General features: G+C 61.4%; 8 protein-coding genes across 8 annotated transcripts; all 8 read right to left on the bottom strand.

Moving 5' to 3' along the window:
* Nucleotides 1-754: 754 nt before the first annotated feature.
* On the bottom strand, nt 755-3,904 carry LMJF_21_1370 (hypothetical protein; the record flags this gene model as incomplete). Its single annotated transcript, XM_001683038.1, has 1 exon — nt 755-3,904. The coding sequence occupies one exon, from the start codon at nt 3,902-3,904 to the stop codon at nt 755-757; it is 3,150 nt and encodes a 1,049-aa protein (XP_001683090.1).
* Nucleotides 3,905-6,713: 2,809 nt separating this feature from the next.
* On the bottom strand, nt 6,714-7,817 carry LMJF_21_1380 (conserved hypothetical protein; the record flags this gene model as incomplete). The annotated part of the gene is made up of 1 exon (XM_001683039.1): nt 6,714-7,817. The coding sequence occupies one exon, from the start codon at nt 7,815-7,817 to the stop codon at nt 6,714-6,716; it is 1,104 nt and encodes a 367-aa protein (XP_001683091.1).
* A 1,810-nt stretch (nt 7,818-9,627) lies between these two features.
* LMJF_21_1390 (zinc finger domain-like protein) lies at nt 9,628-11,421 on the bottom strand (the record flags this gene model as incomplete). The annotated part of the gene is made up of 1 exon (XM_001683040.1): nt 9,628-11,421. The coding sequence occupies one exon, from the start codon at nt 11,419-11,421 to the stop codon at nt 9,628-9,630; it is 1,794 nt and encodes a 597-aa protein (XP_001683092.1).
* A 1,748-nt stretch (nt 11,422-13,169) lies between these two features.
* Nucleotides 13,170-14,963, bottom strand: LMJF_21_1400 (zinc finger domain-like protein; the record flags this gene model as incomplete). Its single annotated transcript, XM_001683041.1, has 1 exon — nt 13,170-14,963. The coding sequence occupies one exon, from the start codon at nt 14,961-14,963 to the stop codon at nt 13,170-13,172; it is 1,794 nt and encodes a 597-aa protein (XP_001683093.1).
* Nucleotides 14,964-16,155: 1,192 nt separating this feature from the next.
* LMJF_21_1410 (conserved hypothetical protein) lies at nt 16,156-17,433 on the bottom strand (the record flags this gene model as incomplete). Its single annotated transcript, XM_001683042.1, has 1 exon — nt 16,156-17,433. One exon carries the CDS (start codon nt 17,431-17,433, stop codon nt 16,156-16,158), a length of 1,278 nt encoding a protein of 425 aa, XP_001683094.1.
* Nucleotides 17,434-17,992: 559 nt separating this feature from the next.
* On the bottom strand, nt 17,993-18,802 carry LMJF_21_1420 (conserved hypothetical protein; the record flags this gene model as incomplete). Its single annotated transcript, XM_001683043.1, has 1 exon — nt 17,993-18,802. One exon carries the CDS (start codon nt 18,800-18,802, stop codon nt 17,993-17,995), a length of 810 nt encoding a protein of 269 aa, XP_001683095.1.
* A 1,743-nt stretch (nt 18,803-20,545) lies between these two features.
* Nucleotides 20,546-21,985, bottom strand: LMJF_21_1430 (putative 2-oxoisovalerate dehydrogenase alpha subunit; the record flags this gene model as incomplete). The annotated part of the gene is made up of 1 exon (XM_001683044.1): nt 20,546-21,985. The coding sequence occupies one exon, from the start codon at nt 21,983-21,985 to the stop codon at nt 20,546-20,548; it is 1,440 nt and encodes a 479-aa protein (XP_001683096.1).
* A 2,310-nt stretch (nt 21,986-24,295) lies between these two features.
* On the bottom strand, nt 24,296-24,961 carry LMJF_21_1440 (conserved hypothetical protein; the record flags this gene model as incomplete). The annotated part of the gene is made up of 1 exon (XM_001683045.1): nt 24,296-24,961. One exon carries the CDS (start codon nt 24,959-24,961, stop codon nt 24,296-24,298), a length of 666 nt encoding a protein of 221 aa, XP_001683097.1.
* Nucleotides 24,962-25,482: the final 521 nt, after the last annotated feature.

Raw genomic sequence — 25,482 nt, forward strand, 5'->3', positions numbered from 1 at the left:
CCATGCAGGACCTGACCGACAGCATCCGTAGCGCTGAATCGCTCAGACCTCGCTGCGTTTCGGGCACCGGGCCCTGCCACCACCACCAGGAGTGGTTCGGCACTGGGAAGGGTTGGGTGGGGGCTGCTGGTCTGCCTCCCTCACACACGCAGGGAGTCGGGAGTGGGGGAAGGGAGGGGGTGGTGGTGCGGTGGTACTGGACCCTGTGATACCACGCACTGAGCGGCGGGTGTCTGTGTGCTCCCCCCTCGCCATCCACACCGCGGTTCACCGGCGTAAGTATGCAACTAGAGCAAAAAAAAAACGGAGTTCTGCATCATGAGGGGAGGGGAGGCCGCGGCGTCGGGTGGGTGGGTCGGAGACGAAGGGTGAAAAAGCATCCGCAGCAGCGAAGAGGCGGTGGTTGTGGGTGGGCTGGAGGGGGGGGGGCACGGAGCAGGGAGAGGGTACGGCGCGAACCATGCCACGGCACCAGAGCGACGGTCGCGTCGTCGGCGGTCGTCAAGGCGGCAGCTTGTGCTTCTCACACTTACATTGCTGAGTACGTCATCTCTCGCCGCCGCCGCCGCCGCCAACGGTTTCTCGCACATCGCCAACGAAGAGCAAGGCGAGAGCGGCACACACGCGAAGCAGACGCGGGCACGCATGCACGCCAGGCTCGTGGTGCGCGTCCTGCGATGACAGGGGAAGGGCGTCCGGTGGCACACAAAAGAGGTCACCTTGCTTTGCTCGGTAGCCCTCGCGAGGTCGCCTTTTACTCAAGATGGATCACCTCACTAAACTCCTGCCCAAGGGTGGACCGCTCACCATGCTTGTACCGGTTCAGCGATGCCACTGATCTGGAGTCCCCATGCCGCAGCATTACCCGACCTCTCGGTGTAGCCATGACACTCCGGATGCCTTGTTGGATCACCTCCGCCTCATTCCCTGCCCGCTGCCGCGGCAGGCCGCGAAGATCGGTCGGCTGCTTCGTGTCGCCAGCGCCATAGAGACTTTGGCTCCCGGTGCTACCCTCCACTGAGTCTTGAGACACTCCCTCGTCTTCGTCCACGCCGATTTCGCCGCGCTCGGAGCCCTCCTCGGATACGTCTTCCAGAGACACACCGTTCAGAAGCACCTTTGATGGTCGTTTGAAGGAGGTGTCCACAGTGATTTCTATCTCTGTCAAGATGCAGAGCACGTCGTCTATCACGCACTCCAGCACGGGCACCGTCGTGGGCGACGGTGTTCGACGGACCGCCTCTGGCGTGGAGTTAGTGGCGCCGTCGTCGGAGCTGCCAACGCCGCCGCTGCTGGAACGGCCACGCGCGGGCATCGCGATCGCCGACGCCGTGGGTGTGCTGCGAATACCACCGCCACTGGCTAGGTGCAGTTCCTTGCCGGTGCTCTCCAAGTCCGTGCGACATGCCGCTTTCAACGGCTGCATGGTGGCGTCGTTGTGGACCAGCGGTGTGCCCTTGGGCTGCACCGGTGCCATGACAACAGGCAGGAAGGTGAGGCGCATGGGGCGGTCTTGCAAGATTTGCATGGCGACAATAAAGGAGTCCACGCGCGGCTCTGTGAAGACGGAGTTAGAGGCGTGGTGCGAGGTGCTGCTAGGCGGATTCGCCGTCTCGCGCGCAAAGCTGGCGGTCGACCTGCCCGCGTGGGTCGTCGCGGCAGCTGCTACCGTGTCTCCGCTGCATTGTCCGGTGTCGCGAACCGCTAGCGAGGACAAGTCCGTCGCACAACGGTGGTTCACGGAGTCTAGCTCTGACGGTTCCTCAGGACGGCAGTACACAAACTCCAGCAGTTGCTGCTCCCGAGTGGTCAGCCTTTCGCGCTGGCCTTTGTGATTGGAGATGTAGAAGATTGTGAAGGGATGAAAGCCACAGGAGTGCGTGAGCGAGGAGTCGGCCCCGTTGGTGAAGTAGTGCCTGTTCGCTGATGCGTCGTAGCTGGCGTGTGCCTGTGCACCGTAGAGGCGAGAGCCGCACGCCGAGTTGCCCTTCTCCACGTGAATCAGCACTGTGGCAAAGACGCTGTTCTCGTCCCCGATGAAGCGCGCCCCACGGTTTAGCGTGAGAGAGGGGTTCGCGACGACGGCGGAGCCGGGCTGCCGGCTATGCGTGGAGCGAGCCAGCCGTGGTCTTGACCGCGGAGACGATATCGGTGAAGCTCCGGTGGCGTTTCCATCAGAGTGAGGTGCAACTGTGCAGCTTCTTCCCACGCTGTCGCCATTATCTCCCCCACTCGACAGCTGTTGCTCCGGATGCTGCGCCGAGATGCTCAAGCAATGCGACAAGACGGCCCCGCTTCCTCCCGCGTTGCCGTCCATGAACGCCTTGTTCGCCGCGTTTTCTGCGGCGGCGACGGTGTGACTCTGAATGCACAGTGTCGCGGCGTGCCCTACTAATGATGAGGGGATGATGGTTGACCTGCGCCACTCCTTGCCCACCGCCAGCGGTGAGTTATCGCCGCTACCTCCGCCTTGGTCACTCGCTTCGTCGGCCTTGTTCGTGTCGGCAAGGGAGCGCACGCTGTGCTCGCTGGCGGAGGCTTTGTCCGGCCTCTGTGCCTTCTCATCCGTCACTTGGGCGTCGGTGTCCAGGTGCAAGACACGCTGCACCGGAGCTGACGCAGTGGCTGCTCCCCTGGCCACAGACGGCCCCTTGTGCGCATGGGCGTGCGTCTTCTGGGGCTTTCTGCTGCCTGTGTTTTCAGTGAGCAGCGGCGGAAACTGCGGCAATTTCACCCTCCCAAAGGGGAGGCCCTTCACATTGAGCGAGGTGAGCTGCGAGGTCATCTCCTCGCCAGCGCCGCCGCTCTCCGCACGGTCTCTGCTCTCGTTCGGCGTCTCCCGGGGGACGGTGAAAACGCTCTCCGTGGACGAGTCACCCAGCTCATGACCGGGCTTGTGCGAGGGGTGCAGCTTCACCGATGTCATGATTGGCGCCGACGGCTCAAACATCGACGTCGAGGTGCGCCCGTGCGCAGACTCCTGGTGCCTCTGTGCGCTGTGGCCGAAGCCAGAACCGCAGCCTGCGACGCTCTTGGAGGCAGCGAGGCCCGACGGGTTGACAGCCGCAGCTGCATTGGCCCGGTTCAGCACAAAAGAGGAGAAGTACAGCGACAAGATCATCCGCTCCACCCGCGCAACACTGATCACCAGGGCGCGCACGGCGATGCGTTGGTGATGCACCACGGGGTTCGCCGATCCCGTCAAGCTCCGCAGGTTCAGCTTCCCTAGCAGGCCCATTAACCAACGCCACTCCTTACCTACATGAACGGTGGCAATGATCATGCCCCGCTCCTCCTCGAGCTCGTCGATGCCGTGAAGGAGGCCGGGACCGCTGATAGCGGGTAGTGTGGCAAGCATGCCTGCTGCCGCCCCCGCGGGCATAGAAATTCTAGAGAAGCGCTGCAGCCCCGACTCTTCTGGGGCCATCGGCAAACTGCGCATGCGGGCCGGTTCATGTGTATATGCCAAGCCCAGGGTAACCCGGCGTGTCTCCAACTCCGTCTCCACGTTGTTCACCGCGGTGCTCAAGTAGGCTGCGTGTTGCTCCGTTTCCTTAACAATCTGTGCCAACGCTGAGTTGAACACGCGCTGCGGGTGCTGCATAGCATAGTAGCTCAGCACTGTGCCGATCACTGTCAGCAGGGGCACCATGACACCCACGTAGATGCACCTACCTCGACGAGCGGCGATGTACAGGGGTGGAACCCCAACAATCATGAAGCACAACCCCAACAGCACCGCTGTCAGCAGCGTGGAGAAGCACGTGACGACGAAAGACGGGTTCGAGCGCAGGGCTTCCGCCTTGATATCGAGCAGAGCCGGCAGCGGCACCTTGACGGCCACCGACTTTTCCATGGTATCCACACCCCTCTCCTGCTCATCTGCTTTTCTGGAATCGTCCATCTCGCGCCGAGAACACGGCCTTCCGCGCCAGCTCTTACAGACTACCCGGACTGCACCCCGCTCCCTCCCTCCCTACCTCTCTCACACATACACACACACGCACAGCCTCCTTACTTCTCTGCTCTTCGCGTCTTTCCTCCTTCGTTTTGTGGAGCACGTGAGACTGCACACACACACACACACACACACACACACGCAAGCGCGACGGCTGGCGTGACGCCGCTGCGGCTGTCACGAAGGGAGAGGATGCGGACAGAAAAAGAGGGCGAAAGAAGCGCGCTCTCTATCAACACCGCAGAACGAGAAGATGCGGAGGCGAGGGTGCCCAAAATCGACGCGCGGGGGAGGGGGCGCGTGGAGGCTGTGTAGCAGAAAACGGCCGCAGAGAGGAGGCGCAGCAAAGGCGAGGGCGGCGGCTTTAAGATTGGGGAGGATCGGAGTCGACACGGTATGCTGTGGCCCTCCCCCCGTGGCCCCAAGAAAAGAAGCAAACAAACAACAACAACAACAAAAAAAAAGCAAGTTGCAGAGGAAGTGGGTGTACGTACGTACGTGTAGGTGTATGTTGTGTTTGTGAGAGAGATTGTAAGGAGCTTTTCTGCACGTGGGAGGGGGAGGGGGAAGAGAAGGGAGGGGGGGGGGGCGCACGCGAAAGTCAGCAAGCGCCAATCAGAATGTGATGAACACCGAATATCTCTCTCTCTCTCTATATATATATATATATGTGTGTGTGTGTGTGTGTGTGTATATATACTTCCTTCGCCGACTTTTGGGGGGAGGGGGAGGAGGGGGGGGGGAAGGAAAGAGCGAGTGAGCTGCATCGAGACGATCCAGCGCGTCAGCACCTTCGCTTCACCCGATCCGACTGCTGGTGTGTGTGTGTGTGTGTGTGGGCGCGCCATCGTGCCGTTTGCACACCGGGAGGGCCATACCAACAGGCATACAGCCCGTTTTCCATACATGCGTATACATACGCGCATAGACTGTAGTTGTGAGTCGATGCCGTTGGCAGCTCCGGAACTCCTTTCGTCCGTAAGGGCGGGGGGGGGGGAGGCCTTCTTCTTTCCTGCGTCATGCAGTTGCTCTCCCCGTGTGGGTATCCGCTTGGGCATCGGTGTATGCGAGCCCCACCGGTGCTCTGCAGAACACATCACCATGCTGGACACAAGAAGAAGGACGGTATTACTTTCCTTCGCGCCTCCCACACAAGTCCACTTCTCTACCACACAACCTGGGGTCCAAGCGCCCCACGCCGCCACCCGCGGCCCTGTCACACAGGCCCCCACCTCGCGTGGGGGCCATGGCAGCCGTCGACACACGCCGGCCCAGCAAGGCGCCGACGCAGTCCCCTGAGAGCACGGCCCCTGCCTCACGCTCCGCCGCACACCACCCACCCATCCGCCCGCTGCGCAGGTGGCCACGTGGTGCATAACCCCTCAGAGCGGCACTCAGGCGCCCCACACCAGGAGGCACGGTGAGGGCCGAAGGTGGGATACCTTTGAATAGTCGTGGCACTCTGCCTAGCACATGGAGGGCACAGGCGTGTGCACTGTTGCCGGTTGCTCTGACCTCGCTGCGTTGCGGGCACCGGGCCCTGCCACCACCATCAGGAGTGGTTCGGCACTGGGAAGGGTTGGGTGGGGGCTGCTGGGCTGCCTCCCTCACACACGCAGGGAGTCGGGAGTGGGGGAAGGGAGGGGGTGGTGGTGCGGTGGTACTGGACCCTGTGATACCACGCACTGAGGTGCGACACCACGCGTCATCATCTGGGGCCGTACATTGGAGGGGACCAACGAGAAATGAAGACAGAGGTCGGCTAGCGAAGGTAGCAGCACGGATAGAAGGCGAACACAAAGACCAGCGATGTTGCGTGTGTCAAGACGAAGAGGAGAGGTGGGGGGAGTCGGGTAGGGAGGGGTGCGCTACCTGCTCGGTGCTGCACCTTGCACTTGCAAGCCCTCTCCCTCTGCACCCTCGTTTTCCTGCAACCACGCGCATTACACTCTTCACCAAAGGAAATACTGGCACGTAGGGGGAGAAGGGAGGAGGGGCGTGCTCGTGCCGTGTGCTTTTCGAGTTCTTCGCTCACGCGTTCGCAAAGTCGCACGCACACGCCGCGCTGCATCACGACGTCACGAATTTCTGGTGTCGGCCGGTTCCACCAGACTGCTCGTTTTACTTTGCTTGCTGCCACCCCCCATGTCCGCTGTGCCGCCACCCAACGGACCTTCCCTCCATTCCAGGCACCGCGAACGCAGCTCGTGGTCCTGCGCGGGGAGCAAACGGGACAGAGAGGTATGGAGCCTCGACGGCACCGATGCATGCAAACAACAAAGAAAACGTACAATGATAGGCTGTAGGGGCTGTGGGTGAGCACCTACAGGCATGCGGCAGCGCGGCACATGCACACGGACGACCAAGACTACATCCGGGAAAGCAACGATAACGCTGCAGGGCTCCCCCACCAAAAGGGGAAGGGCACATACACCAGCAGCGCACCACGATGAGGGCCACCGTCACTACTGCACGAGAGAAAATGCCACTGCGCGCACCACTTTTCGAAAGCACGGGAGTTCCAGTTGCCAAAGGAAATAAAAAAAAAGAAACGCGCACCTCAGACAGCGGCGCTCGTGAGGTTATCGCGACTTTTTGCCACCTTTGCTGCAGCGACTCTCGACGTGACGCATGGCGCCACCACTGCCGTAGTGGCTGTTGCTGCTGCTGCTTCTGTTATGCTCATCCCCCCCCCCTCCCCATGCCCATACACATGCACCACCGCCTCGCCGCTCTCCGGATCGGTAGGAGACATTTACATGTCGGCCGGCTCGCGCGTCCGCTCCAGCGCGTTGCTTCGCAAGACTTGTGGTAAGCCTGCGCCGGTGTTGCTCCGGCCCCAGGAGGTGCTCTCGCCTCCGCGGAAAACGGCGAATTTGGAGCCGACACAGCTCACCCCGCTACCGCCACCGCTGCTGCTTGCCGGCATGATGGAACCCCGCGGGTGATCAGGGTGGAGACTCTCAGCCGGCACAAGTGGTGCAACGTTGCTCTGGGGCCGCGGCGCAGCCTTGCCATCGCGGAGCATGCCGTGCCGTGCCGTGCTCCGAGGGCCTGAGCGGGGGGAGCCGAGCGTGGACAGCGGTGGGCGGCTGGAGAGGTAGAAGCCATTCCCTTGCTTTGCCTCCGCGGCGACGTCCGTCACCTGCCCCAGCAGCGCTGCGGAGGTGGGCGGCACAAAGACGCCCACCGCTTTCACCACCGCCTTCGTAAAATTCGCCTCAGCCACGCTTGCCTTTGTCAGAAAGTGCTGCTCCACCTGGTCGCGCAGGTCTCCGATCTCCGCAAAGACGGCCGAATTCACCCACGTATCCTTGCGCACGCTCTTGGGCCGCACGTGCCGACGCCACTCCCACTTCAGGGTGCTCGCGAGTCGCTGGGCTTGGTTGCTGCCTTGGCCGAGGTGGACGGTTCGCGTGGACATCTCTGATCGCTTCAAGGAGGCGACGCTGCTGCCGTTGACCACAAAGCTCGAGGCAGACACGCCGCCGCCGACGATGCTGCGGTTGCCGACGGCGAGCACGCCGCTCTTCTGCAGCTGCTGGCGCCTCGCCTCCAAGGTCCACCGTAGCGTCAGCACGTTCAGCTCGACACGATAGTGGACAAAACGCACTGGGCGATAGTAGGCAAAGTACAGGAAGAGGGCGTTCAGCGTGGTGCATGTCGGGATGACGACCAGCACATACAGCCGCTGCTTCACGCCCTGAGTCACGCTCTCATCTAGGAGGACCTCGCCAGCGCTCGGCAGCCGATTCGGCTCTCCGGCGTTATCGTCAGGGCTGAAGATGTACAGCGGCGGCACCACGACCAGCATAAGGAAAATCGCGGAGAGCACCGCGTTGACGATAGTGAAGATCATCTCGTCCAGCGAGTTCGCTCTTCGCGCCGTTGTCTGCGTGAGCTTCGCCGGCGTGAGAGAGCGAGCGCACAGGCACACGCTTAAACGCCCGAATAAAGGCGGCGGCGGACCCAACGATGCGGAGGAACGACAACGACACGCACACGAAAAGTACAGGAGAGCGAGGTGGGCAGGCAAAAGGATGGTTGGGCAATGAAACAAGGAGGTGTGCTCGGCAGAGCTAACGTGAAGACGAGTATGCCGAGTACTAGATGGGCACGACGCAAGACGAGCGAAAAAGTGACCGAGCGCAGCGGACTCACGGACAGGCCACAAAGGCGGGAGGGAGAGGACGGGCAGTGGGCTGTCGGCGCAGCCGCACTATTACACACGCCACAACCAACAGCGACGAACGACACCTTCAGAAGGTTTACAATCTCGCTCGCTCGCTCTCTCTCTGTGCGGGTATCGGGGGGGGGGGCGTTGAGCAGTTTCGGAGGCAGAGAGAGCGAGATACGGCAAGACAGACGGAAACTTCGTAGGCGCATGAGCATGATGGGGCACACCCAAAAGGGCAGAGGGACGCCGTGGCTGCGAGGGTAAGAGAGAGTTGCGTTTTTATTTCGCAATCATGAGTTCGCTTCTCTGCCACACAACCTGGGGTCCAAGCGCCCCACGCCGCCACCCACGGCCCTGTCACACAGGCTCCACCTTGCGTGGGGGCCATGGCAGCCGTCGACACACGCCGGCCCAGCAAGGCGCCGACGCAGTCCCCTGAGAGCACGGCCCCTGCCTCACACTCCGCCGCACACCACCCACCCATCCGCCCGCTGCGCAGGTGGCGTCGACGCAGCTCCATGCAGGACCTGACCGACAGCATCCGTAGCGCTGAATCGCTCGGACCTCGCTGCGTTGCGGGCACCGGGCCCTGCCACCACCACCAGGAGTGGTTCGGCACTGGGAAGGGTTGGGTGGGGGCTGCTGGGCTGCCTCCCTCACACACGCAGGGAGTCGGGAGTGGGGGAAGGGAGGGGGTGGTGGTGCGGTGGTACTGGACCCTGTGATACCACGCACTGAGCTGTATGTATGTTTGTGTGTGTGCTCCCCCACCTGTCATCATCAGGAGGGACCGCAAGCAAGGGAACAGCGAGAGAAAAGGACTGGTGTCCGTGTGCACATTGGAGCGCGTTGCAGCAATGCAGCAGACGCACAACCATATGAAGGGGGGAGGGGCCTTCATACAGACGCTGCATCATGTGAAGTAGCGGCCTCGGCTCAGCGGAAACTCCCCGCGCGGCCAACGTGCACCTCTGCACACATGATGGCGGCCTTGCGCGGAGACAGCACGCGGTTCTCTTTTGTGGCTTCCTGTCTCCACATCCACATCGATTCGCTGAGGAGTTTCGGCTCTGCGACAGCAGTGCGCGTGGTGGTGTAAGTATGCTCACATGCCTGCGCGGATTTCTAGAGTGTACGCCTCGGTCACCTGTTTGTCTGTGCGTTGCACTAGACCCCGCACTGAGGCGGTTGGGGAGCAGCGAGGAAGCAAGCCAGCAAAGGGCAAGAGAGCCCTTTTCCCCCACACAAAGAATAGGAGAGGCTAGGAGGTCGACGCGGCTACGTGCGACAGCAAGGTACATGGAATTACTGGCAACATATCCCTGCCATCGCCCGCGCCACCGTTAACCCGCCACCGCAACCCCCCCTCCACCTTCATGTGTCTCTGATGACGGAGAGTGGGAAGGGAGACCCAAGAGACAGACGCCACTGCGGCGCTCTCCGCCTCTTTTACGCCCCGCCGTGCATCCACACCGCTACGACCCTGCTTGGCCTACTCCGCCAGTAGCGGGTGCAGCTCACCGGACGCAAGCAAGTCAAATGTGGGGTAGTGCACCCCATCCCCGTAGATTGGCCGGAACGTTGGAAAGCCGGTGAGCCACACCGCGATGGCCACGCGTTGCGCCAAACGCCTGGCGGCAGCTGCCCAGCGCCATCCACGGTCGTCTGCACAGCCGCCAGGGCGGGCCGCTGTGGCTCTCCTGTCCGCCTCCGCCTCCGCCTTCAGCGCCATCTTCACAAGCGGGTCACGCGCGGTGGAGAAGAGGTCGACGAAGTTCAGCCACTTCCCCAAGTCGTACGGGCTGCGGTACGCAAAGTTGGTGGACGCGTAGACGTGTGTGCGCTTCTCATGCACGTAGATGCTCTCGATCGCCGTCGTGTTCTCCAGCACCAGGCGCTTGTTGACGTACAGGAAGACCGACATGCAGAGGCAGACGATGACCGCCACGCCGAATGCCAGCGTTGTCAGATACGACGTAAGCAGCACACCGGCAGGGCCGTAGGGCATGTGCAGTGCACGCAGTTTCGCCTCCACGGCGGCCTTGTTTGGCGACGTCTTCCACTGCGCGTGCAGTCGCCTAAACTTGCGGGCGTTGCTGCTTTCGCGTATGTAGCCGTAGCCCAGGAATCCGGTAGCCAGCAGGGTGCCCACCCACAGCCACCACACAAACAGCACGAAGTAGCGCTGGTTCTCCGCGTCGACGCAGTTGTTGATCCACGGGCAATGGTGGTCCATCTTTGTGACACGCTCGTTGCATATGGCGCAGTGGTGCTCGCGCGGCGCCTTCAGGCGGCGGCAGTGATGGCAGTAGCGCCGCGGCACGTCCAGCACGCGAGCGACTCGCAGTCGCGGTGGGTAGCGCTCAGCGGTTCCGGCAATCGCCTCGAGCTCGAGAAGTGTGTCCAGCGTTGCCACTGTCTTTGGCCGATTCGGCAGGTGGCACCGGTGGCACCCTCGTGCATGGAACACAGCACTAGTACGCCGGGTAAGACGGGTGAGACAATCGAGTAGCGAGCGTGTGCTACCTCTCCAGCAGGCAACGCCGGCTTTTGGCTGGTGTAGCGGCACGGTCGCAGCAGCGTCTCCGTCGGCGCTCTCATCGCCCCTAAAGACACGCACAACGCGAATGCCGGGAAAGTTGGTCGTCGGGAGTGGCGGTTGCGACGGTGCCACCATTCCCGTAACCGCCGGCACAGGCACTTGAGGCGACAAGGAGTCGTTGAGAGTAGTGTCGAAGGGGCCACGAGGTGCCTCCGCAACGCCCCTGTGCGGAGAGGAAAACGTGTGCTGCGCCATCGGGACACCAGCAGCCATGGAGCTCATCTCCTGTGTGCGGCCACACACCCATGGGCTACCATCGCCTTCTTCCACGCTGTCATCACTGCTGTCTTGCGAGAAGTCGGAGTCGTCGTAAGGAGCACCGGTCGCGTTGGTGGTGTACGGGCCCCGATACGTGTACTCCGGCGGTGCTTGGCCGATGTGCCTCGAGAGGGCTGTCGAGCAGAAGTAGTTGACATAGATGTTGAAGGAGACGAACACAAGGAGGCACTGCAGAAAGACGTATGGGAGGGTGCCCGGCGTGGTGAGCACCGGCACCACGTTGCGCGCGAACGTCACCACAGTGAAGGTGACGAGGGCCACACCCAAGGCAACGGCGGCCCAGCCCACGACCCGCGTCGAGGCGTTGAAAGACGTGACGAACCAGCGCTGCTGAAGAGTGAGCCATATGGCGACGAGGTACTGGCGCCTCTGCAATGCGTAGCGGAGGAGATCCCCGTTGTCCATCCGTCCTCGAGTGCCGCTTGCGCAGACGCTCTATAGGTAGGGTCCGTGGGTTTTGTGAAATCTTAGCGTGTGTGCGTGCGTGCGTGTGTGTGGCTCGACACGTACATAGAGAAATGAAGGTGGTGGTGCAACGCTGTTCAGGCGAAACGAGCAGAAACCCGGCGGTGTGGTGGTGGTTGGTGGTGGGTGCGACGTGAAACACATTGGCGAAAGGAGCGTCGATGCAACGGAGAAGAACAGAAAGTAAACAGAATTTGCCGAAAGACGATGCATGTGAAATGCGACGGAGAGAGCCGCCATGTCGACCCCCCCCCCACACACACGCATGCGCGCATGCCCAGTAGCTCTCTCTCACCGCGCATATTCACAGCGAGTGAGGATAAAGGTCTCTCACCTCCAGGCGCTCGCGTCCGCAACACCTTTTTGAGCCTACGCACGCATCTGTGCATGCCTGTGGTGGGAGAAAGGGGGGGGGAGAGTGCTGTGAGCCACTGCATTGTCGTGCCACGTGCCCCCCCCTTTCCCTGGCTGCGTGTCTCTTTGGTATTTCTTCAAAGCGGGTCCGCTTCGCTGTCATATAACATCCGCTACACTACACTGTTTCCGGCCCTGTCACACAGGCCCCCACCTCGCGTGGGGGCCATGGCAGCCGTCGACACACGCCGGCCCAGCAAGGCGCCGACGCAGTCCCCTGAGAGCACGGCCCCTGCCTCACACTCCGCCGCACACCACCCACCCATCCGCCCGCTGCGCAGGTGGCGTCGACGCAGCTCCATGCAGGACCTGACCGACAGCATCCGTAGCGCTGAATCGCTCGGACCTCGCTGCGTTGCGGGCACCGGGCCCTGCCACCACCACCAGGAGTGGTTCGGCACTGGGAAGGGTTGGGTGGGGGCTGCTGGGCTGCCTCCCTCACACACGCAGGGAGTCGGGAGTGGGGGAAGGGAGGGGGTGGTGGTGCGGTGGTACTGGACCCTGTGATACCACGCACTGAGCTGTATGTATGTTTGTGTGTGTGCTCCCCCACCTGTCATCATCAGGAGGGACCGCAAGCAAGGGAACAGCGAGAGAAAAGGACTGGTGTCCGTGTGCACATTGGAGCGCGTTGCAGCAATGCAGCAGACGCACAACCATATGAAGGGGGGAGGGGCCTTCATACAGACGCTGCATCATGTGAAGTAGCGGCCTCGGCTCAGCGGAAACTCCCCGCGCGGCCAACGTGCACCTCTGCACACATGATGGCGGCCTTGCGCGGAGACAGCACGCGGTTCTCTTTTGTGGCTTCCTGTCTCCACATCCACATCGATTCGCTGAGGAGTTTCGGCTCTGCGACAGCAGTGCGCGTGGTGGTGTAAGTATGCTCACATGCCTGCGCGGATTTCTAGAGTGTACGCCTCGGTCACCTGTTTGTCTGTGCGTTGCACTAGACCCCGCACTGAGGCGGTTGGGGAGCAGCGAGGAAGCAAGCCAGCAAAGGGCAAGAGAGCCCTTTTCCCCCACACAAAGAATAGGAGAGGCTAGGAGGTCGACGCGGCTACGTGCGACAGCAAGGTACATGGAATTACTGGCAACATATCCCTGCCATCGCCCGCGCCACCGTTAACCCGCCACCGCAACCCCCCCTCCACCTTCATGTGTCTCTGATGACGGAGAGTGGGAAGGGAGACCCAAGAGACAGACGCCACTGCGGCGCTCTCCGCCTCTTTTACGCCCCGCCGTGCATCCACACCGCTACGACCCTGCTTGGCCTACTCCGCCAGTAGCGGGTGCAGCTCACCGGACGCAAGCAAGTCAAATGTGGGGTAGTGCACCCCATCCCCGTAGATTGGCCGGAACGTTGGAAAGCCGGTGAGCCACACCGCGATGGCCACGCGTTGCGCCAAACGCCTGGCGGCAGCTGCCCAGCGCCATCCACGGTCGTCTGCACAGCCGCCAGGGCGGGCCGCTGTGGCTCTCCTGTCCGCCTCCGCCTCCGCCTTCAGCGCCATCTTCACAAGCGGGTCACGCGCGGTGGAGAAGAGGTCGACGAAGTTCAGCCACTTCCCCAAGTCGTACGGGCTGCGGTACGCAAAGTTGGTGGACGCGTAGACGTGTGTGCGCTTCTCATGCACGTAGATGCTCTCGATCGCCGTCGTGTTCTCCAGCACCAGGCGCTTGTTGACGTACAGGAAGACCGACATGCAGAGGCAGACGATGACCGCCACGCCGAATGCCAGCGTTGTCAGATACGACGTAAGCAGCACACCGGCAGGGCCGTAGGGCATGTGCAGTGCACGCAGTTTCGCCTCCACGGCGGCCTTGTTTGGCGACGTCTTCCACTGCGCGTGCAGTCGCCTAAACTTGCGGGCGTTGCTGCTTTCGCGTATGTAGCCGTAGCCCAGGAATCCGGTAGCCAGCAGGGTGCCCACCCACAGCCACCACACAAACAGCACGAAGTAGCGCTGGTTCTCCGCGTCGACGCAGTTGTTGATCCACGGGCAATGGTGGTCCATCTTTGTGACACACTCGTTGCATATGGCGCAGTGGTGCTCGCGCGGCGCCTTCAGGCGGCGGCAGTGATGGCAGTAGCGCCGCGGCACGTCCAGCACGCGAGCGACTCGCAGTCGCGGTGGGTAGCGCTCAGCGGTTCCGGCAATCGCCTCGAGCTCGAGAAGTGTGTCCAGCGTTGCCACTGTCTTTGGCCGATTCGGCAGGTGGCACCGGTGGCACCCTCGTGCATGGAACACAGCACTAGTACGCCGGGTAAGACGGGTGAGACAATCGAGTAGCGAGCGTGTGCTACCTCTCCAGCAGGCAACGCCGGCTTTTGGCTGGTGTAGCGGCACGGTCGCAGCAGCGTCTCCGTCGGCGCTCTCATCGCCCCTAAAGACACGCACAACGCGAATGCCGGGAAAGTTGGTCGTCGGGAGTGGCGGTTGCGACGGTGCCACCATTCCCGTAACCGCCGGCACAGGCACTTGAGGCGACAAGGAGTCGTTGAGAGTAGTGTCGAAGGGGCCACGAGGTGCCTCCGCAACGCCCCTGTGCGGAGAGGAAAACGTGTGCTGCGCCATCGGGACACCAGCAGCCATGGAGCTCATCTCCTGTGTGCGGCCACACACCCATGGGCTACCATCGCCTTCTTCCACGCTGTCATCACTGCTGTCTTGCGAGAAGTCGGAGTCGTCGTAAGGAGCACCGGTCGCGTTGGTGGTGTACGGGCCCCGATACGTGTACTCCGGCGGTGCTTGGCCGATGTGCCTCGAGAGGGCTGTCGAGCAGAAGTAGTTGACATAGATGTTGAAGGAGACGAACACAAGGAGGCACTGCAGAAAGACGTATGGGAGGGTGCCCGGCGTGGTGAGCACCGGCACCACGTTGCGCGCGAACGTCACCACAGTGAAGGTGACGAGGGCCACACCCAAGGCAACGGCGGCCCAGCCCACGACCCGCGTCGAGGCGTTGAAAGACGTGACGAACCAGCGCTGCTGAAGAGTGAGCCATATGGCGACGAGGTACTGGCGCCTCTGCAATGCGTAGCGGAGGAGATCCCCGTTGTCCATCCGTCCTCGAGTGCCGCTTGCGCAGACGCTCTATAGGTAGGGTCCGTGGGTTTTGTGAAATCTTAGCGTGTGTGCGTGCGTGCGTGTGTGTGGCTCGACACGTACATAGAGAAATGAAGGTGGTGGTGCAACGCTGTTCAGGCGAAACGAGCAGAAACCCGGCGGTGTGGTGGTGGTTGGTGGTGGGTGCGACGTGAAACACATTGGCGAAAGGAGCGTCGATGCAACGGAGAAGAACAGAAAGTAAACAGAATTTGCCGAAAGACGATGCATGTGAAATGCGACGGAGAGAGCCGCCATGTCGACCCCCCCCCCCACACACACGCATGCGCGCATGCCCAGTAGCTCTCTCTCACCGCGCATATTCACAGCGAGTGAGGATAAAGGTCTCTCACCTCCAGGCGCTCGCGTCCGCAACACCTTTTTGAGCCTACGCACGCATCTGTGCATGCCTGTGGTGGGAGAAAGGGGGGGGGAGAGTGCTGTGAGCCACTGCATTGTCGTGCCACGTGCCCCCCCCTTTCCCTGGCTGCGTGTCTCTTTGGTATTTCTTCAAAGCGGGTCCGCTTCGCTGTCATATAACATCCGCTACACTACACTGTTTCCGGCCCTGTCACACAGGCCCCCACCTCGCGTGGGGGCCATGGCAGCCGTCGACACACGCCGGCCCAGCAAGGCGCCGACGCAGTCCCCTGAGAGCACGGCCCCTGCCTCACACTCCGCCCCGCACCACCCACCCATCCGCCCGCTGCGCAGGTGGCGTCGACGCAGCTCCATGCAGGACCTGACCGACAGCATCCGTAGCGCTGAATCGCTCAGACCTCGCTGCGTTGCGGGCACCGGGCCCTGCCACCACCACCAGGAGTGGTTCGGCACTGGGAAGGGTTGGGTGGGGGCTGCTGGGCTGCCTCCCTCACACACGCAGGGAGTCGGGAGTGGGGGAAGGGAGGGGGTGGTGGTGCGGTGGTACTGGACCCTGTGATACCACGCACTGAGCGGCGGGTGTCTGTGTGCTCCCCCCACCTGTCATCATCAGGAGGGGCCCCAACGAAGGAAACAAAGAAACGGGGAGGTACTCGAAGCAACCGCTAGCATGCCAAGAGAATGCGACGAGGATATACACACAGACAAGCATGCGCCGAGGACGTGGGCGAGAGACGGCCGGGTAGCCAATCAACGCGTGCGCAGTGGTCTAGTGCTTTCGCGTTGTCGCCGCTCTTTGCGCGATGGCCTTGGCGTACTTGCTGGAGGGGGCTCGCTTTGGCGGGTCCCGCGAGCGGCGACGCTGCCGCAGCTCCGTGATGTAGCCGCGCATGAGGCCGTACTTGGTGCTGGGACTCGTGAGATAGTAAAGGTACGCATAGCTGTAGATGCCGCCATTGTGACCGTCGGAAAAGACAAAGCGCAGGGCGTAGTTGCCGACGGGAATGATCTTCGTGATGGCGATGCCGCGGCGGCCGTAGATGATGATATCCTTGCCGCCGAGTGCCCCGTCGGTGCTAGGGGTGTAGGCGCGCAGGTACTCGGCCAGTGCGCGTGTCCGCAGCGGGGTGCCAGAAGGGACGCAAGGCGAGTGGCAAGCCGGCAAAGGCGCCCTCGTCAGTTCTCCAGCTGGCGCGCCACGAGCAGAAGTAGCCGCTCTTTCCGGCGCCTGCGACGAGGCTGCCGGCCCTGCAGACGAGGGGCGGGCAACAGGTGCAGTAGCAGGCCTTGACGAAGATTTTGCAGATGAGGTCCTAGGCGGTTCTGTCGGGTCAGACGGTTCCGCCTCGAGAGAGACGCAGCGCATCACCTCCACCGCGTCCGCAGGCCACGTGAACTCAACGTACTGACGCGACTTGTCAACCTGAACCTTCGTCGGCACGAGACGCTGCCGCACATTGCGTTGCACCGCGAGGCGCTCTGCCAGACTCGTGTTGGCGACGCGCTGCGGCTCGAACTTTCGCCGCGGCTCCGTCACGAGTTTTTCATCCGCTAGCCAGACGTTCTCGGCGAGCCGCGACACCTTGGAGGCAACCGAGTCTCCGAGTTTGCTGAGAAGCGAGGAAGTGAAAGGGCGACGAGCCGTGGCGGAGGCGCACGCCGCGTGCAGCGGCGACAGTAAAAACGGCGGAGACGACGATGCAGCTGTGCACCGACGGCGTAGATACGATAGAGGCGCGACCGCAGCGAGGGCGCAGGCACCGGGCGGGGCCCTGTTCATTTCAGCAACAGCGGCAAACAGGAAGAGCCGCCGCGACAAGAGCGAGCGAGTGCTGCGCTGGAGAGGTGTCGACAGGACCACCGCCACGACCGCCGGCGGCATCAGCAGCAGCAGCTGCGGCACCCCCTCCCCTCGGTCTGTGCCGCTGGCAGTTGTGTGTACGCTTCTGCGGCGCTGCGCAGTGAGCTCCTGGACAGAGAAAGCACTGGCGACAAGAGAAGAGGGAGGGGGGAGGGAGGGGGGATGCGCAACTGCCTGTCTGCACATCGGCGAAGGTCTGTGCACGATGCAGAGCCTGACGGCAGCGGGCCGCCGAGGCTGCGTGCTCGAAAGAAAAAGGGGGCAGGGAGGGGAGAGAGCCGAAGTGGCGGCGACACAAAGGCCGCCTCCTCCGCATGTCCCTAGACCTCCCTCATCGTGAGGCGCGTTCCTTTAGTTTGCCCCACCAGCACGCCATGCACACTTTTGTGTTTGGGACCACACAGGAGATGGTGGTGGGGGTGGCGGGAGGGGATAAGGCGTGAACTTCCCGCCCTCCGTTTCTTTTTTATGCGTATGCGTAGCTGCACTGTGTGACGCGCTGGGGCGTCCCGACAACCGTGATCACTGCAATGGGCTTGCGATCAGATGGTGTGATGGTGACAGAGAAGAAACACCCTCGCGCTGACGAAATGGGTGGCGTGAAAAGGAGAGAGAGAGAGAGAGGGTCGGGGCGGGAGAGTGAGACTGAGTACAAGCAGATGGCACCAGCACCGAGTCGCCTTACCCATGCACGGCTGCTGCGGCGCACTGGCGAGTACCCCGCCTTTCATCGTCCCTGCCCCGCTTATCTCTGAAGCGAGTTGCTGCTGACCCCTCGCCACACCCACCGACGCTCCCGCATTCCCTCAATAATGCTGCACTCCTTCACCGCATCTTGCTCTGAGGTGCCCCAGATGTTCTTCCGACGGCGACACACATATCGCTCAAACCACCAGTTGCCTACCGAGGTCGGCACTGCGCAGTAGAGGAAGCGGAAGATGGAGCGTGCCAGAAAGCGATCGAGGTGCATGCCGACCCGGCACATAGCCGTGTAGTTAGTGGAGACGAAGAGGTCTGTCTCGGCAGCGTTGACGAGCCGCGAGCTCGCAGTGGAAAACGTCGTCGCGGACGCAGAGTTAGCTGCACCACGACCGTAGGAGGCTGCTGTTTTGTTTTCAAAGAGTGTGCGGTCATCCGCGGCAAGGCCACCCGGCCGTACGCCGGTGAGGAAGCTGGCTGTCTGGGAAGGCACTTTCTCGATGAACACAAGCACGAGGTCCTCGGGCACAGGAAGCACCAGCTGTGGCAGCGCCGCCGAGCAAGATGCACGCGATGCGGAGGACGACAGTGCACGCTGGAAGAATAGGCGGCGCACATTGGCTCCCTCCTTGGAGTCGAGAGAGGCGAAATAGATCCGGTGGCGGTCCAGACCCTCCGCGATCTCGCCCTCCACTTTCCTCGTCGCGAAGCTAAAGAAGCCAAAGAAACTGAAATTGCGCTCCAGCACGTAACGCACGCGCGCTTGGCACAGCAGGCAATGCCCATCGAAAACCAGCAGATTGCGCGGCAGCTGTGTCAGCAGCTGCTGGTAGTGACTGCCGCGGAAACGCATCATCGGTGATGAGCGGCGTTTTTGTGCGGTCGCTCTTGTGGCGCGTGTTCAAGCAAGGGAGGGAGGTGTGAGTGTTGGACAGCGTGAGTGCGCCGGGCAGCAAAGACAACGTGCGTGCGTGCGGAAGAGTGAGAGCGATACGGCAAAACAAAGGGTAGGGTAGGGGACGATGGGCTTAGCCGACATCCGTGCAGAACTTGTAGCAGCACGATCACTCGTTTATATACATATATATATATATATATTGCTTTCGTTTTTTTTTTTGGTAACAATGTCCCCCTGCTACCACCCGCGAAGAATTCAACACGTATACACGCGTACACAACACCACAGCTCACCTGGCCCTCTGCTGCGCAGCGGCTACATCCCCGTGGTCGTCTAGGACGAACCGTCCAGCCAGTCGAGTCAGTGCCATGCGTCTGACGGGCTCTACTGGTCTTCCCCTGTCCCTCCTTCGCATACATGCGGGGCCACATCTTAGCTTAGGCATCGGCTGCATGGCTAGATCCGAGTGGGCCACGTTCCGTATCCTGCTCAAGGAGCGGAAGCGGTCGCGTCTGTCGTGGAGGTAGTAGAAGTAGCTAGGGGTGGTCTGGGCAGATGCCCCACGGGCCCGAGAAGGAAGTCGGCGATTCACACGCCACGGCGGTCGCAGTAGCCCTTTCAGCGTCGCCGCCTGTGCGCCATGTTTCCCCCCCCTCAGTAGCCTCACAGCACGGCACAACATAAAGTGAGCTGGCAAGAAAAACAAAAACGAAAAGCGATCTACGGAAGAACAACGAGACCCCCTCGCGGTGCCGCAACTGCGAGGAGGCCTCGGAAGAGAAATGGAGAGGAGGCAACGAACCAACGTCCACACCAACAACACGTTCGCCCGTACCGCACAGATACGCAAGGCGTGCAGGAAGAGGTGCGACCACCAGACAAGAGAATTCGAGCGACACGGGTACCAGAACCCCGTTTGTCTTGGCTCGATATTGCCGTTTCTATTCAAAGCGGGTCCGCTTCGCTGTCATATAACATCCGCTACACTACACTGTTTCCGGCCCTGTCACACAGGCTCCACCTTGCGTGGGGGCCATGGCAGTCGTCGACACACGCCGGCCCAGCAAGGCGCCGACGCAGTCCCCTGAGAGCACGGCCCCTGCTTCACACTCCGCCGCACACCACCCACACCACCCACCCATCCGCCCGCTGCGCAGGTGGCCACGTGGTGCATAACCCCTCAGAGCGGCACTCAGGCGCCCCACACCAGGAGGCACCGTGAGGGCCGAAGGTGGGATACCTTTGAATAGTCGTGGCACTCTGCCTATCACATGGAGGGCACAGGCGTGTGCACTGTTGCCGGTTGCTCTGACCTCGCTGCGTTGCGGGCACCGGGCCCTGCCACCACCACCAGGAGTGGTTCGGCACTGGGAAGGGTTGGGTGGGGGCTGCTGGGCTGCCTCCCTCACACACGCAGGGAGTCGGGAGTGGGGGAAGGGAGGGGGTGGTGGTGCGGTGGTACTGGACCCTGTGATACCACGCACTGAGCTGTATGTATGTTTGTGTGTGTGGAGTAAAGGCAGGCAATCATAAAGGGAGAAGATGGCGCCGTGGTCCTCGCGAAGAAGGAGGGGTGGCTGGGTGGGAGATGGAACGGCACCACTACGCAACACGATGTTGTACATTGGCGCGTGTGCATGTGTGCTACCCACTTTCCTCGTATGTCTCCTTTCACGTGCGTCTGCGGCCCTCACTGCGGCATTAAAGCTTCTCCTGATCGTAGATAGACCGGTGCGCCTGGTAGTGCTCCACCAGCTGCGTCCTCTGTCGCTCCAGCTCTGGTGTCAGGTGCTCAAAGACGTCATCGCACAGAGTCGATACCGGCCATGCAGGCAGCTTCTCCTGCCGACGCAGCTCGCTAAGCACCTCGCTGCGGGTCCTCTCGACAACCTCCCTCGACTGCTCGGGCGTCCACCAGCCACGCGCTGTCACGAAGTGCTCAAAGCGCTCGATGGGGCTAAACGTCTCTGCGAAGTGCTCAATCTCGTCCCGCGAGCGGTACGCGGTACTGTCATCCGAGGTCGAGTGGTGCGAGAGGCGGTACGTCAGCGCCTCCACCAGGACGGGCCGGTGGCTGTTCAGGATCATTTCACGTGCCTTGCGCACCGTATGATAAACCGCCAGCGCGTCGAGGCCGTCGACTCGGGCGGCCGGTATGCCGTAGCCTACCGCACGGCTCAAGATGCCGTCGCCCATGTACTGGCTGTGGGTCGGGGTCGAGATGGCGTAGCCATTGTTGCGCACAAAGAAGAGGGTGTGCGAGCCGACGGTGCTAGCGAAGTTCAGCCCAGCGTGGAAGTCGCCCTCGCTCGCGGCTCCCTCGCCGAAGAAGGTGGCACAGATGCGCGCCTCCGGAATCGTCGACAGCAGCGTGCCAGCCGGCAGCCTCCTCTCCAGTGCCTGGTTCTCTAGCCGAAACGCGTAGCCGGCGCCGGCGCCGTGCGGGATCTGCGTGGCGAGCGGGGAGCTGACCATCTGCGCATGCAGACGCTTGCTGCCGTAGTGGATAGGCATCTGACGGCCCTTCGCATCGCACTCGCAATTGCCCATGCACTGCGCGATAAACTCGGGTATAGTGTAGCCGCGGTACGTCAGGATACCTGCCTCTCGGTACTGCGCGAAGAGCTCGTCGTTGCTGGCCAGCCCAGCCGCTGCGCCGATCACGGCGGCCTCCTCGCCGAACATCGTCATGTAGAAGGAGATGCGGCCTTGCCGCTGCGCCTCGAGCATTATCTTATCCATGGTGTTGTGCGTCAGCATCGCCGACATCATGCCCTGCGCCACCTCGCGAGTAATGACGCTCATCTCATCCTCTGCATGGTAGCGGAATACCTCCCCAACATCGGCACTCTGCGATTCCATTTTGCCAGCCTCATTAACGGTTGAAGGCGTTGCTGCAGCAGCTCTGCTGTCTGCCTTGTCTTCCACGAAGACACGGCCTTGCAAATCTAGCACATGGAAGATCGGCGCAGCCGGGTCAGGCTCGTCATTGAACGCCAGTGTGCTCGTGATCACCGGCCCATCCTTGAAGTCAAGGTTCCACACCTTCTGCACCTGGCGTATCGCGTCACTTAGAGAGGTACGGCCAGCGATGGCGGTGGCGAGTGCGTTGCAGCGCACTGCACGAGAGATGTGGAACATGACGCAGATTTGAAAAGGAGTGGTGGATAGACGAGAGACGGCGGACGGTCAAGGGGAGGAGGGGAGCGCAAGTTGGTGACGTGTGACTTCGCCAGAATCGAAAACGAACACATGCACACCCACAGCGGCAAGAAAAAGGGAAGAAGAAGAGGGGAGGAAGAGAAACGACAGGGAAGTCTTTGAGGAATAAGCGTTGAGGAGGGAGGGTGGTGGAAGTGCTTGTGTGCGTGATGGCAAAGAACAATCCCGTAGATGTGCTTCACCGAGTTCCTGCACCTACACCCACCCACACACAAGCACAGAGATTGACACGCACGTGCGCAAGCGAAGGAAATAGCAAACAGTAAGAAAATATATAGATAGCTACACTTGCAAGCACAACAAGACAGCGCAGCGCCGGTGGCGAGCGACACACACCGTGCACGCACACGCACACGCGCGACGAAAAAGAAAACTGTCAAGAGAACCTCGATTGCACGACAGATACACAAAAAAAAGTGGACGCCTGCGTGTGTGTACCACTTGCGGGGAGGTGGGTGATGAACCGACGGGAGATGAGGATAGGATGAACAAGGAGGTGAGACAAACAAACAAACAAACAAAAGGAGGAGGAGTCGCGGAAGAAGGGGTGGAGGAAGGAAGGCGAGGTAAGGGCGAAGCGTCAGAAAGACCAAGACATGCGGCGAGGGGGGTAGGGTGCAAGAGAAATACGCGGACACACTCACGAGTATGTATTCGGTGGTGGTGGTGGTGGTAGTGGTGGGAGGGGGGTGTAGTGATAGAGAGAATGTCAGCGAGAGAGGTGAGAATGCTTGTCACCGATGGCGTTCGAATCGGAGGGATTCAAGCGAGGGGTTAGAAACGTTGCGCTGTGGCGGGGCAGGGGGGGGGGGCGGAGGGGTGTGGGTAGGGGAAGATGTAATGCGTGTGAGGGAGTGAGGAGAAAACAGAAGGCTTCTGTGCATGCGTGCGTGCGCACCCTTACGTCAACTGACCTTGTTGCTCAGCTGTGAAAGCACGCACAAACACACACACACACACAAACCGACGCAGGCAGGCAATCCCGCACGCGCGCGAAAGGAAAAGAAGAGGGGGCTGATGTGAAGTGTGTGCGTGTGTGAACAGCGTACAGGCGGGGAGGTGATGAACGATGTGCTTGATGGGCAGCAAGGTGTGCTGTGGGGGACAGAATCACCGACAGCCGAGACAATGAGCGGGATAGTGTGGTAGAATGCAACAGCGGATGGGGGAGGGGGCGGGCGATTGTGTACGCGTGTGTGTTTGATGCAGCACAGTCGGTACCACGAGATAGAAGGGACCGAGGAACGTACAGAGAGGCAGAGAAGGGAGGAAGTGGAGGTATAGATGACGCGTGCGCGCACACACACACACAGGAAGAGGGTGACGCACAGCCTGGAGTACACTCGATGCGCATGCACGCTCCGGGTATGAAGACAGCCCCCTCGCACCACTACGAGCGTGGCAGTTGTGTGCCGCCAACCGACGCCGTCGCGATCGGAGAAAGGAAAAGCAGCGGCCACTTCATGCCCCACGCTGCACCGGTGCAATGAAGTTCTCCGTAAGCGAATAAAGTGCACTAGTGAACCGAAACCGTCACTGCTTTGCACCCTGTCAGCACCAACTTCTCTCCCTGTCGGTGCTGTCTGCGTAGGTGGAAGGCGGGGGAGGCGGGTGGGGTAGGGGGTGGGGGGATGCAGGCGGTGGCTGCCCTGTTCACGTCCTCGCTTCCTCTCTTCTATTTCTTTCACGTTCTCCTTGGCGCAAAGTTATGTGTGCGTACCTGTACGTGTGTGTTGGGTGGGAGGAGGGGGGGGGGGCGTCGCACTCGGCGGCGCACCATAGTCCGCGGCCTCGTCTTCTCGATGGATGCCGTGTGTGTGTGTGGGAGGGGGTTGACGTGTGCATGCTGCTCAATATCCAGCGTCCCCCAAACACACACACACACACACCAATGAAGACATACAAGTGCACCGAGTGAGTCGTACAATGAGCTGCAGGTAGATATGATGGAAAGGCAGGAAGAGACACCCACACTTTACGAGCGCACATACACGCGCACATGAGCGCAACAACACAAACTCATGGTTTGCCAGTAGTAGTGTACATCGAAGCGATCGCATTCTGCCACGTCACCGATTGCCGTCACCAGCACTTCTCTTGGACTAATGGCAGGCGGCCTCTCCTTATGCAGGCACACATGCGGGCTGACGAGGAGGGAGGGGGGAGGGGTCATCCTGTCCTCTTCGCCATCACTGTCTTAGTGGCAACTGCTGCGGCTGCGGTGGCACCTTATGCTTCCGTCAGGTCATCGTTATAGTACAGGTGAATGGCAGGGATGTAGTAGTCTGCGTTCAGTCCCAAGTCCTCGAAAGAGTCCGCCTCGTCATGGATGCCGTTGTCCTCGAGTGTGCGGGACATGTCGAGCTCGCGCGGGTCGGGGTCTAGCCGCACCCACGTATAACTGCGCGCGTGCGCATTAATGGAGAGGTAGCGCTCACGTAGGAGCTCTTCTAGGGTTTCCTCCGCACACACATCCAGCGTCGTCTCGTCGCCGGTGAGCGTGTTCACAATGCGAATGCGACGCGTGCGGCTTGTCAGGGCTCCGATGATATACTGCGGGTCTTTCCACCACGGAATATCGTAGTTGAGGTCAATGTTGGAGTCGGGGTAGATGGTAGGCATGTGTGGCACGCGGCCCAGCGGCATCGCGTAAGTGCGCATACCGCTGTTCACATCTACACACGACCGCAGGTCATTGGCTTCAGCATCCCACCAGTGTGAGATGTCGGTACCGGCCACCTGCACCAGCGGCTTCGCGAGGTGTGCAAACTTCGGCATTTCCTTGTAGGCGGCGATGAGCGGCGTGAGGTCGAGCACTTTGCCATTCAGGGAGACGTACGCGTCGTCGTGGAAGGCGTGCTCTCGCACCTCCTTGGCCGTGTAGAAGCGCGACATGGGCTAAAAACAACAACCAAGGAAAGGGAGATGAACACACACACACACGCACACACACACACAGTGACCGTCCACCCTCCCACACGCACAGCGTCCTGACTGAGCGCCTTCTTCTCTTCCAGGCCGTGCCGGTGGCGCGCGCCAACACACCACGCAGAGTCCACGTTCCGAGAGGATAATTCCTCCGCACCGATCCAGCGAGAGAGGGGAGGTGGTGTGTGTGTGTGTGTTGGGGGGGGGGGGAGGGGGAGGGAGGGCAGGAAGTGGAGCCTTTTGCAGGGTCCGTCACGACAGCGAGGAGTGCGGGGGTCGTGTGATTGGGATGGAGGTGCTTCACGTGGTAATGCTCTCAATAGAAGCAAGGGGAAAGGAGCGTTGTGCGAGGAGGTGTGGTAGACGCGAGAGATGCAGCGGGGGCGTCAGTGGCGAAGGATGCCCGCTGCATCTCCCAAAAAAGCAGCAGCGAGGTAGAGATCGTGATATATATATATATATATATATATACAGAGCCGCATGCAGGC

Source organism: Leishmania major, chromosome 21 (assembly GCF_000002725.2).
Source record: "Leishmania major strain Friedlin complete genome, chromosome 21".
Taxonomy (NCBI): domain Eukaryota; phylum Euglenozoa; class Kinetoplastea; order Trypanosomatida; family Trypanosomatidae; genus Leishmania; species Leishmania major.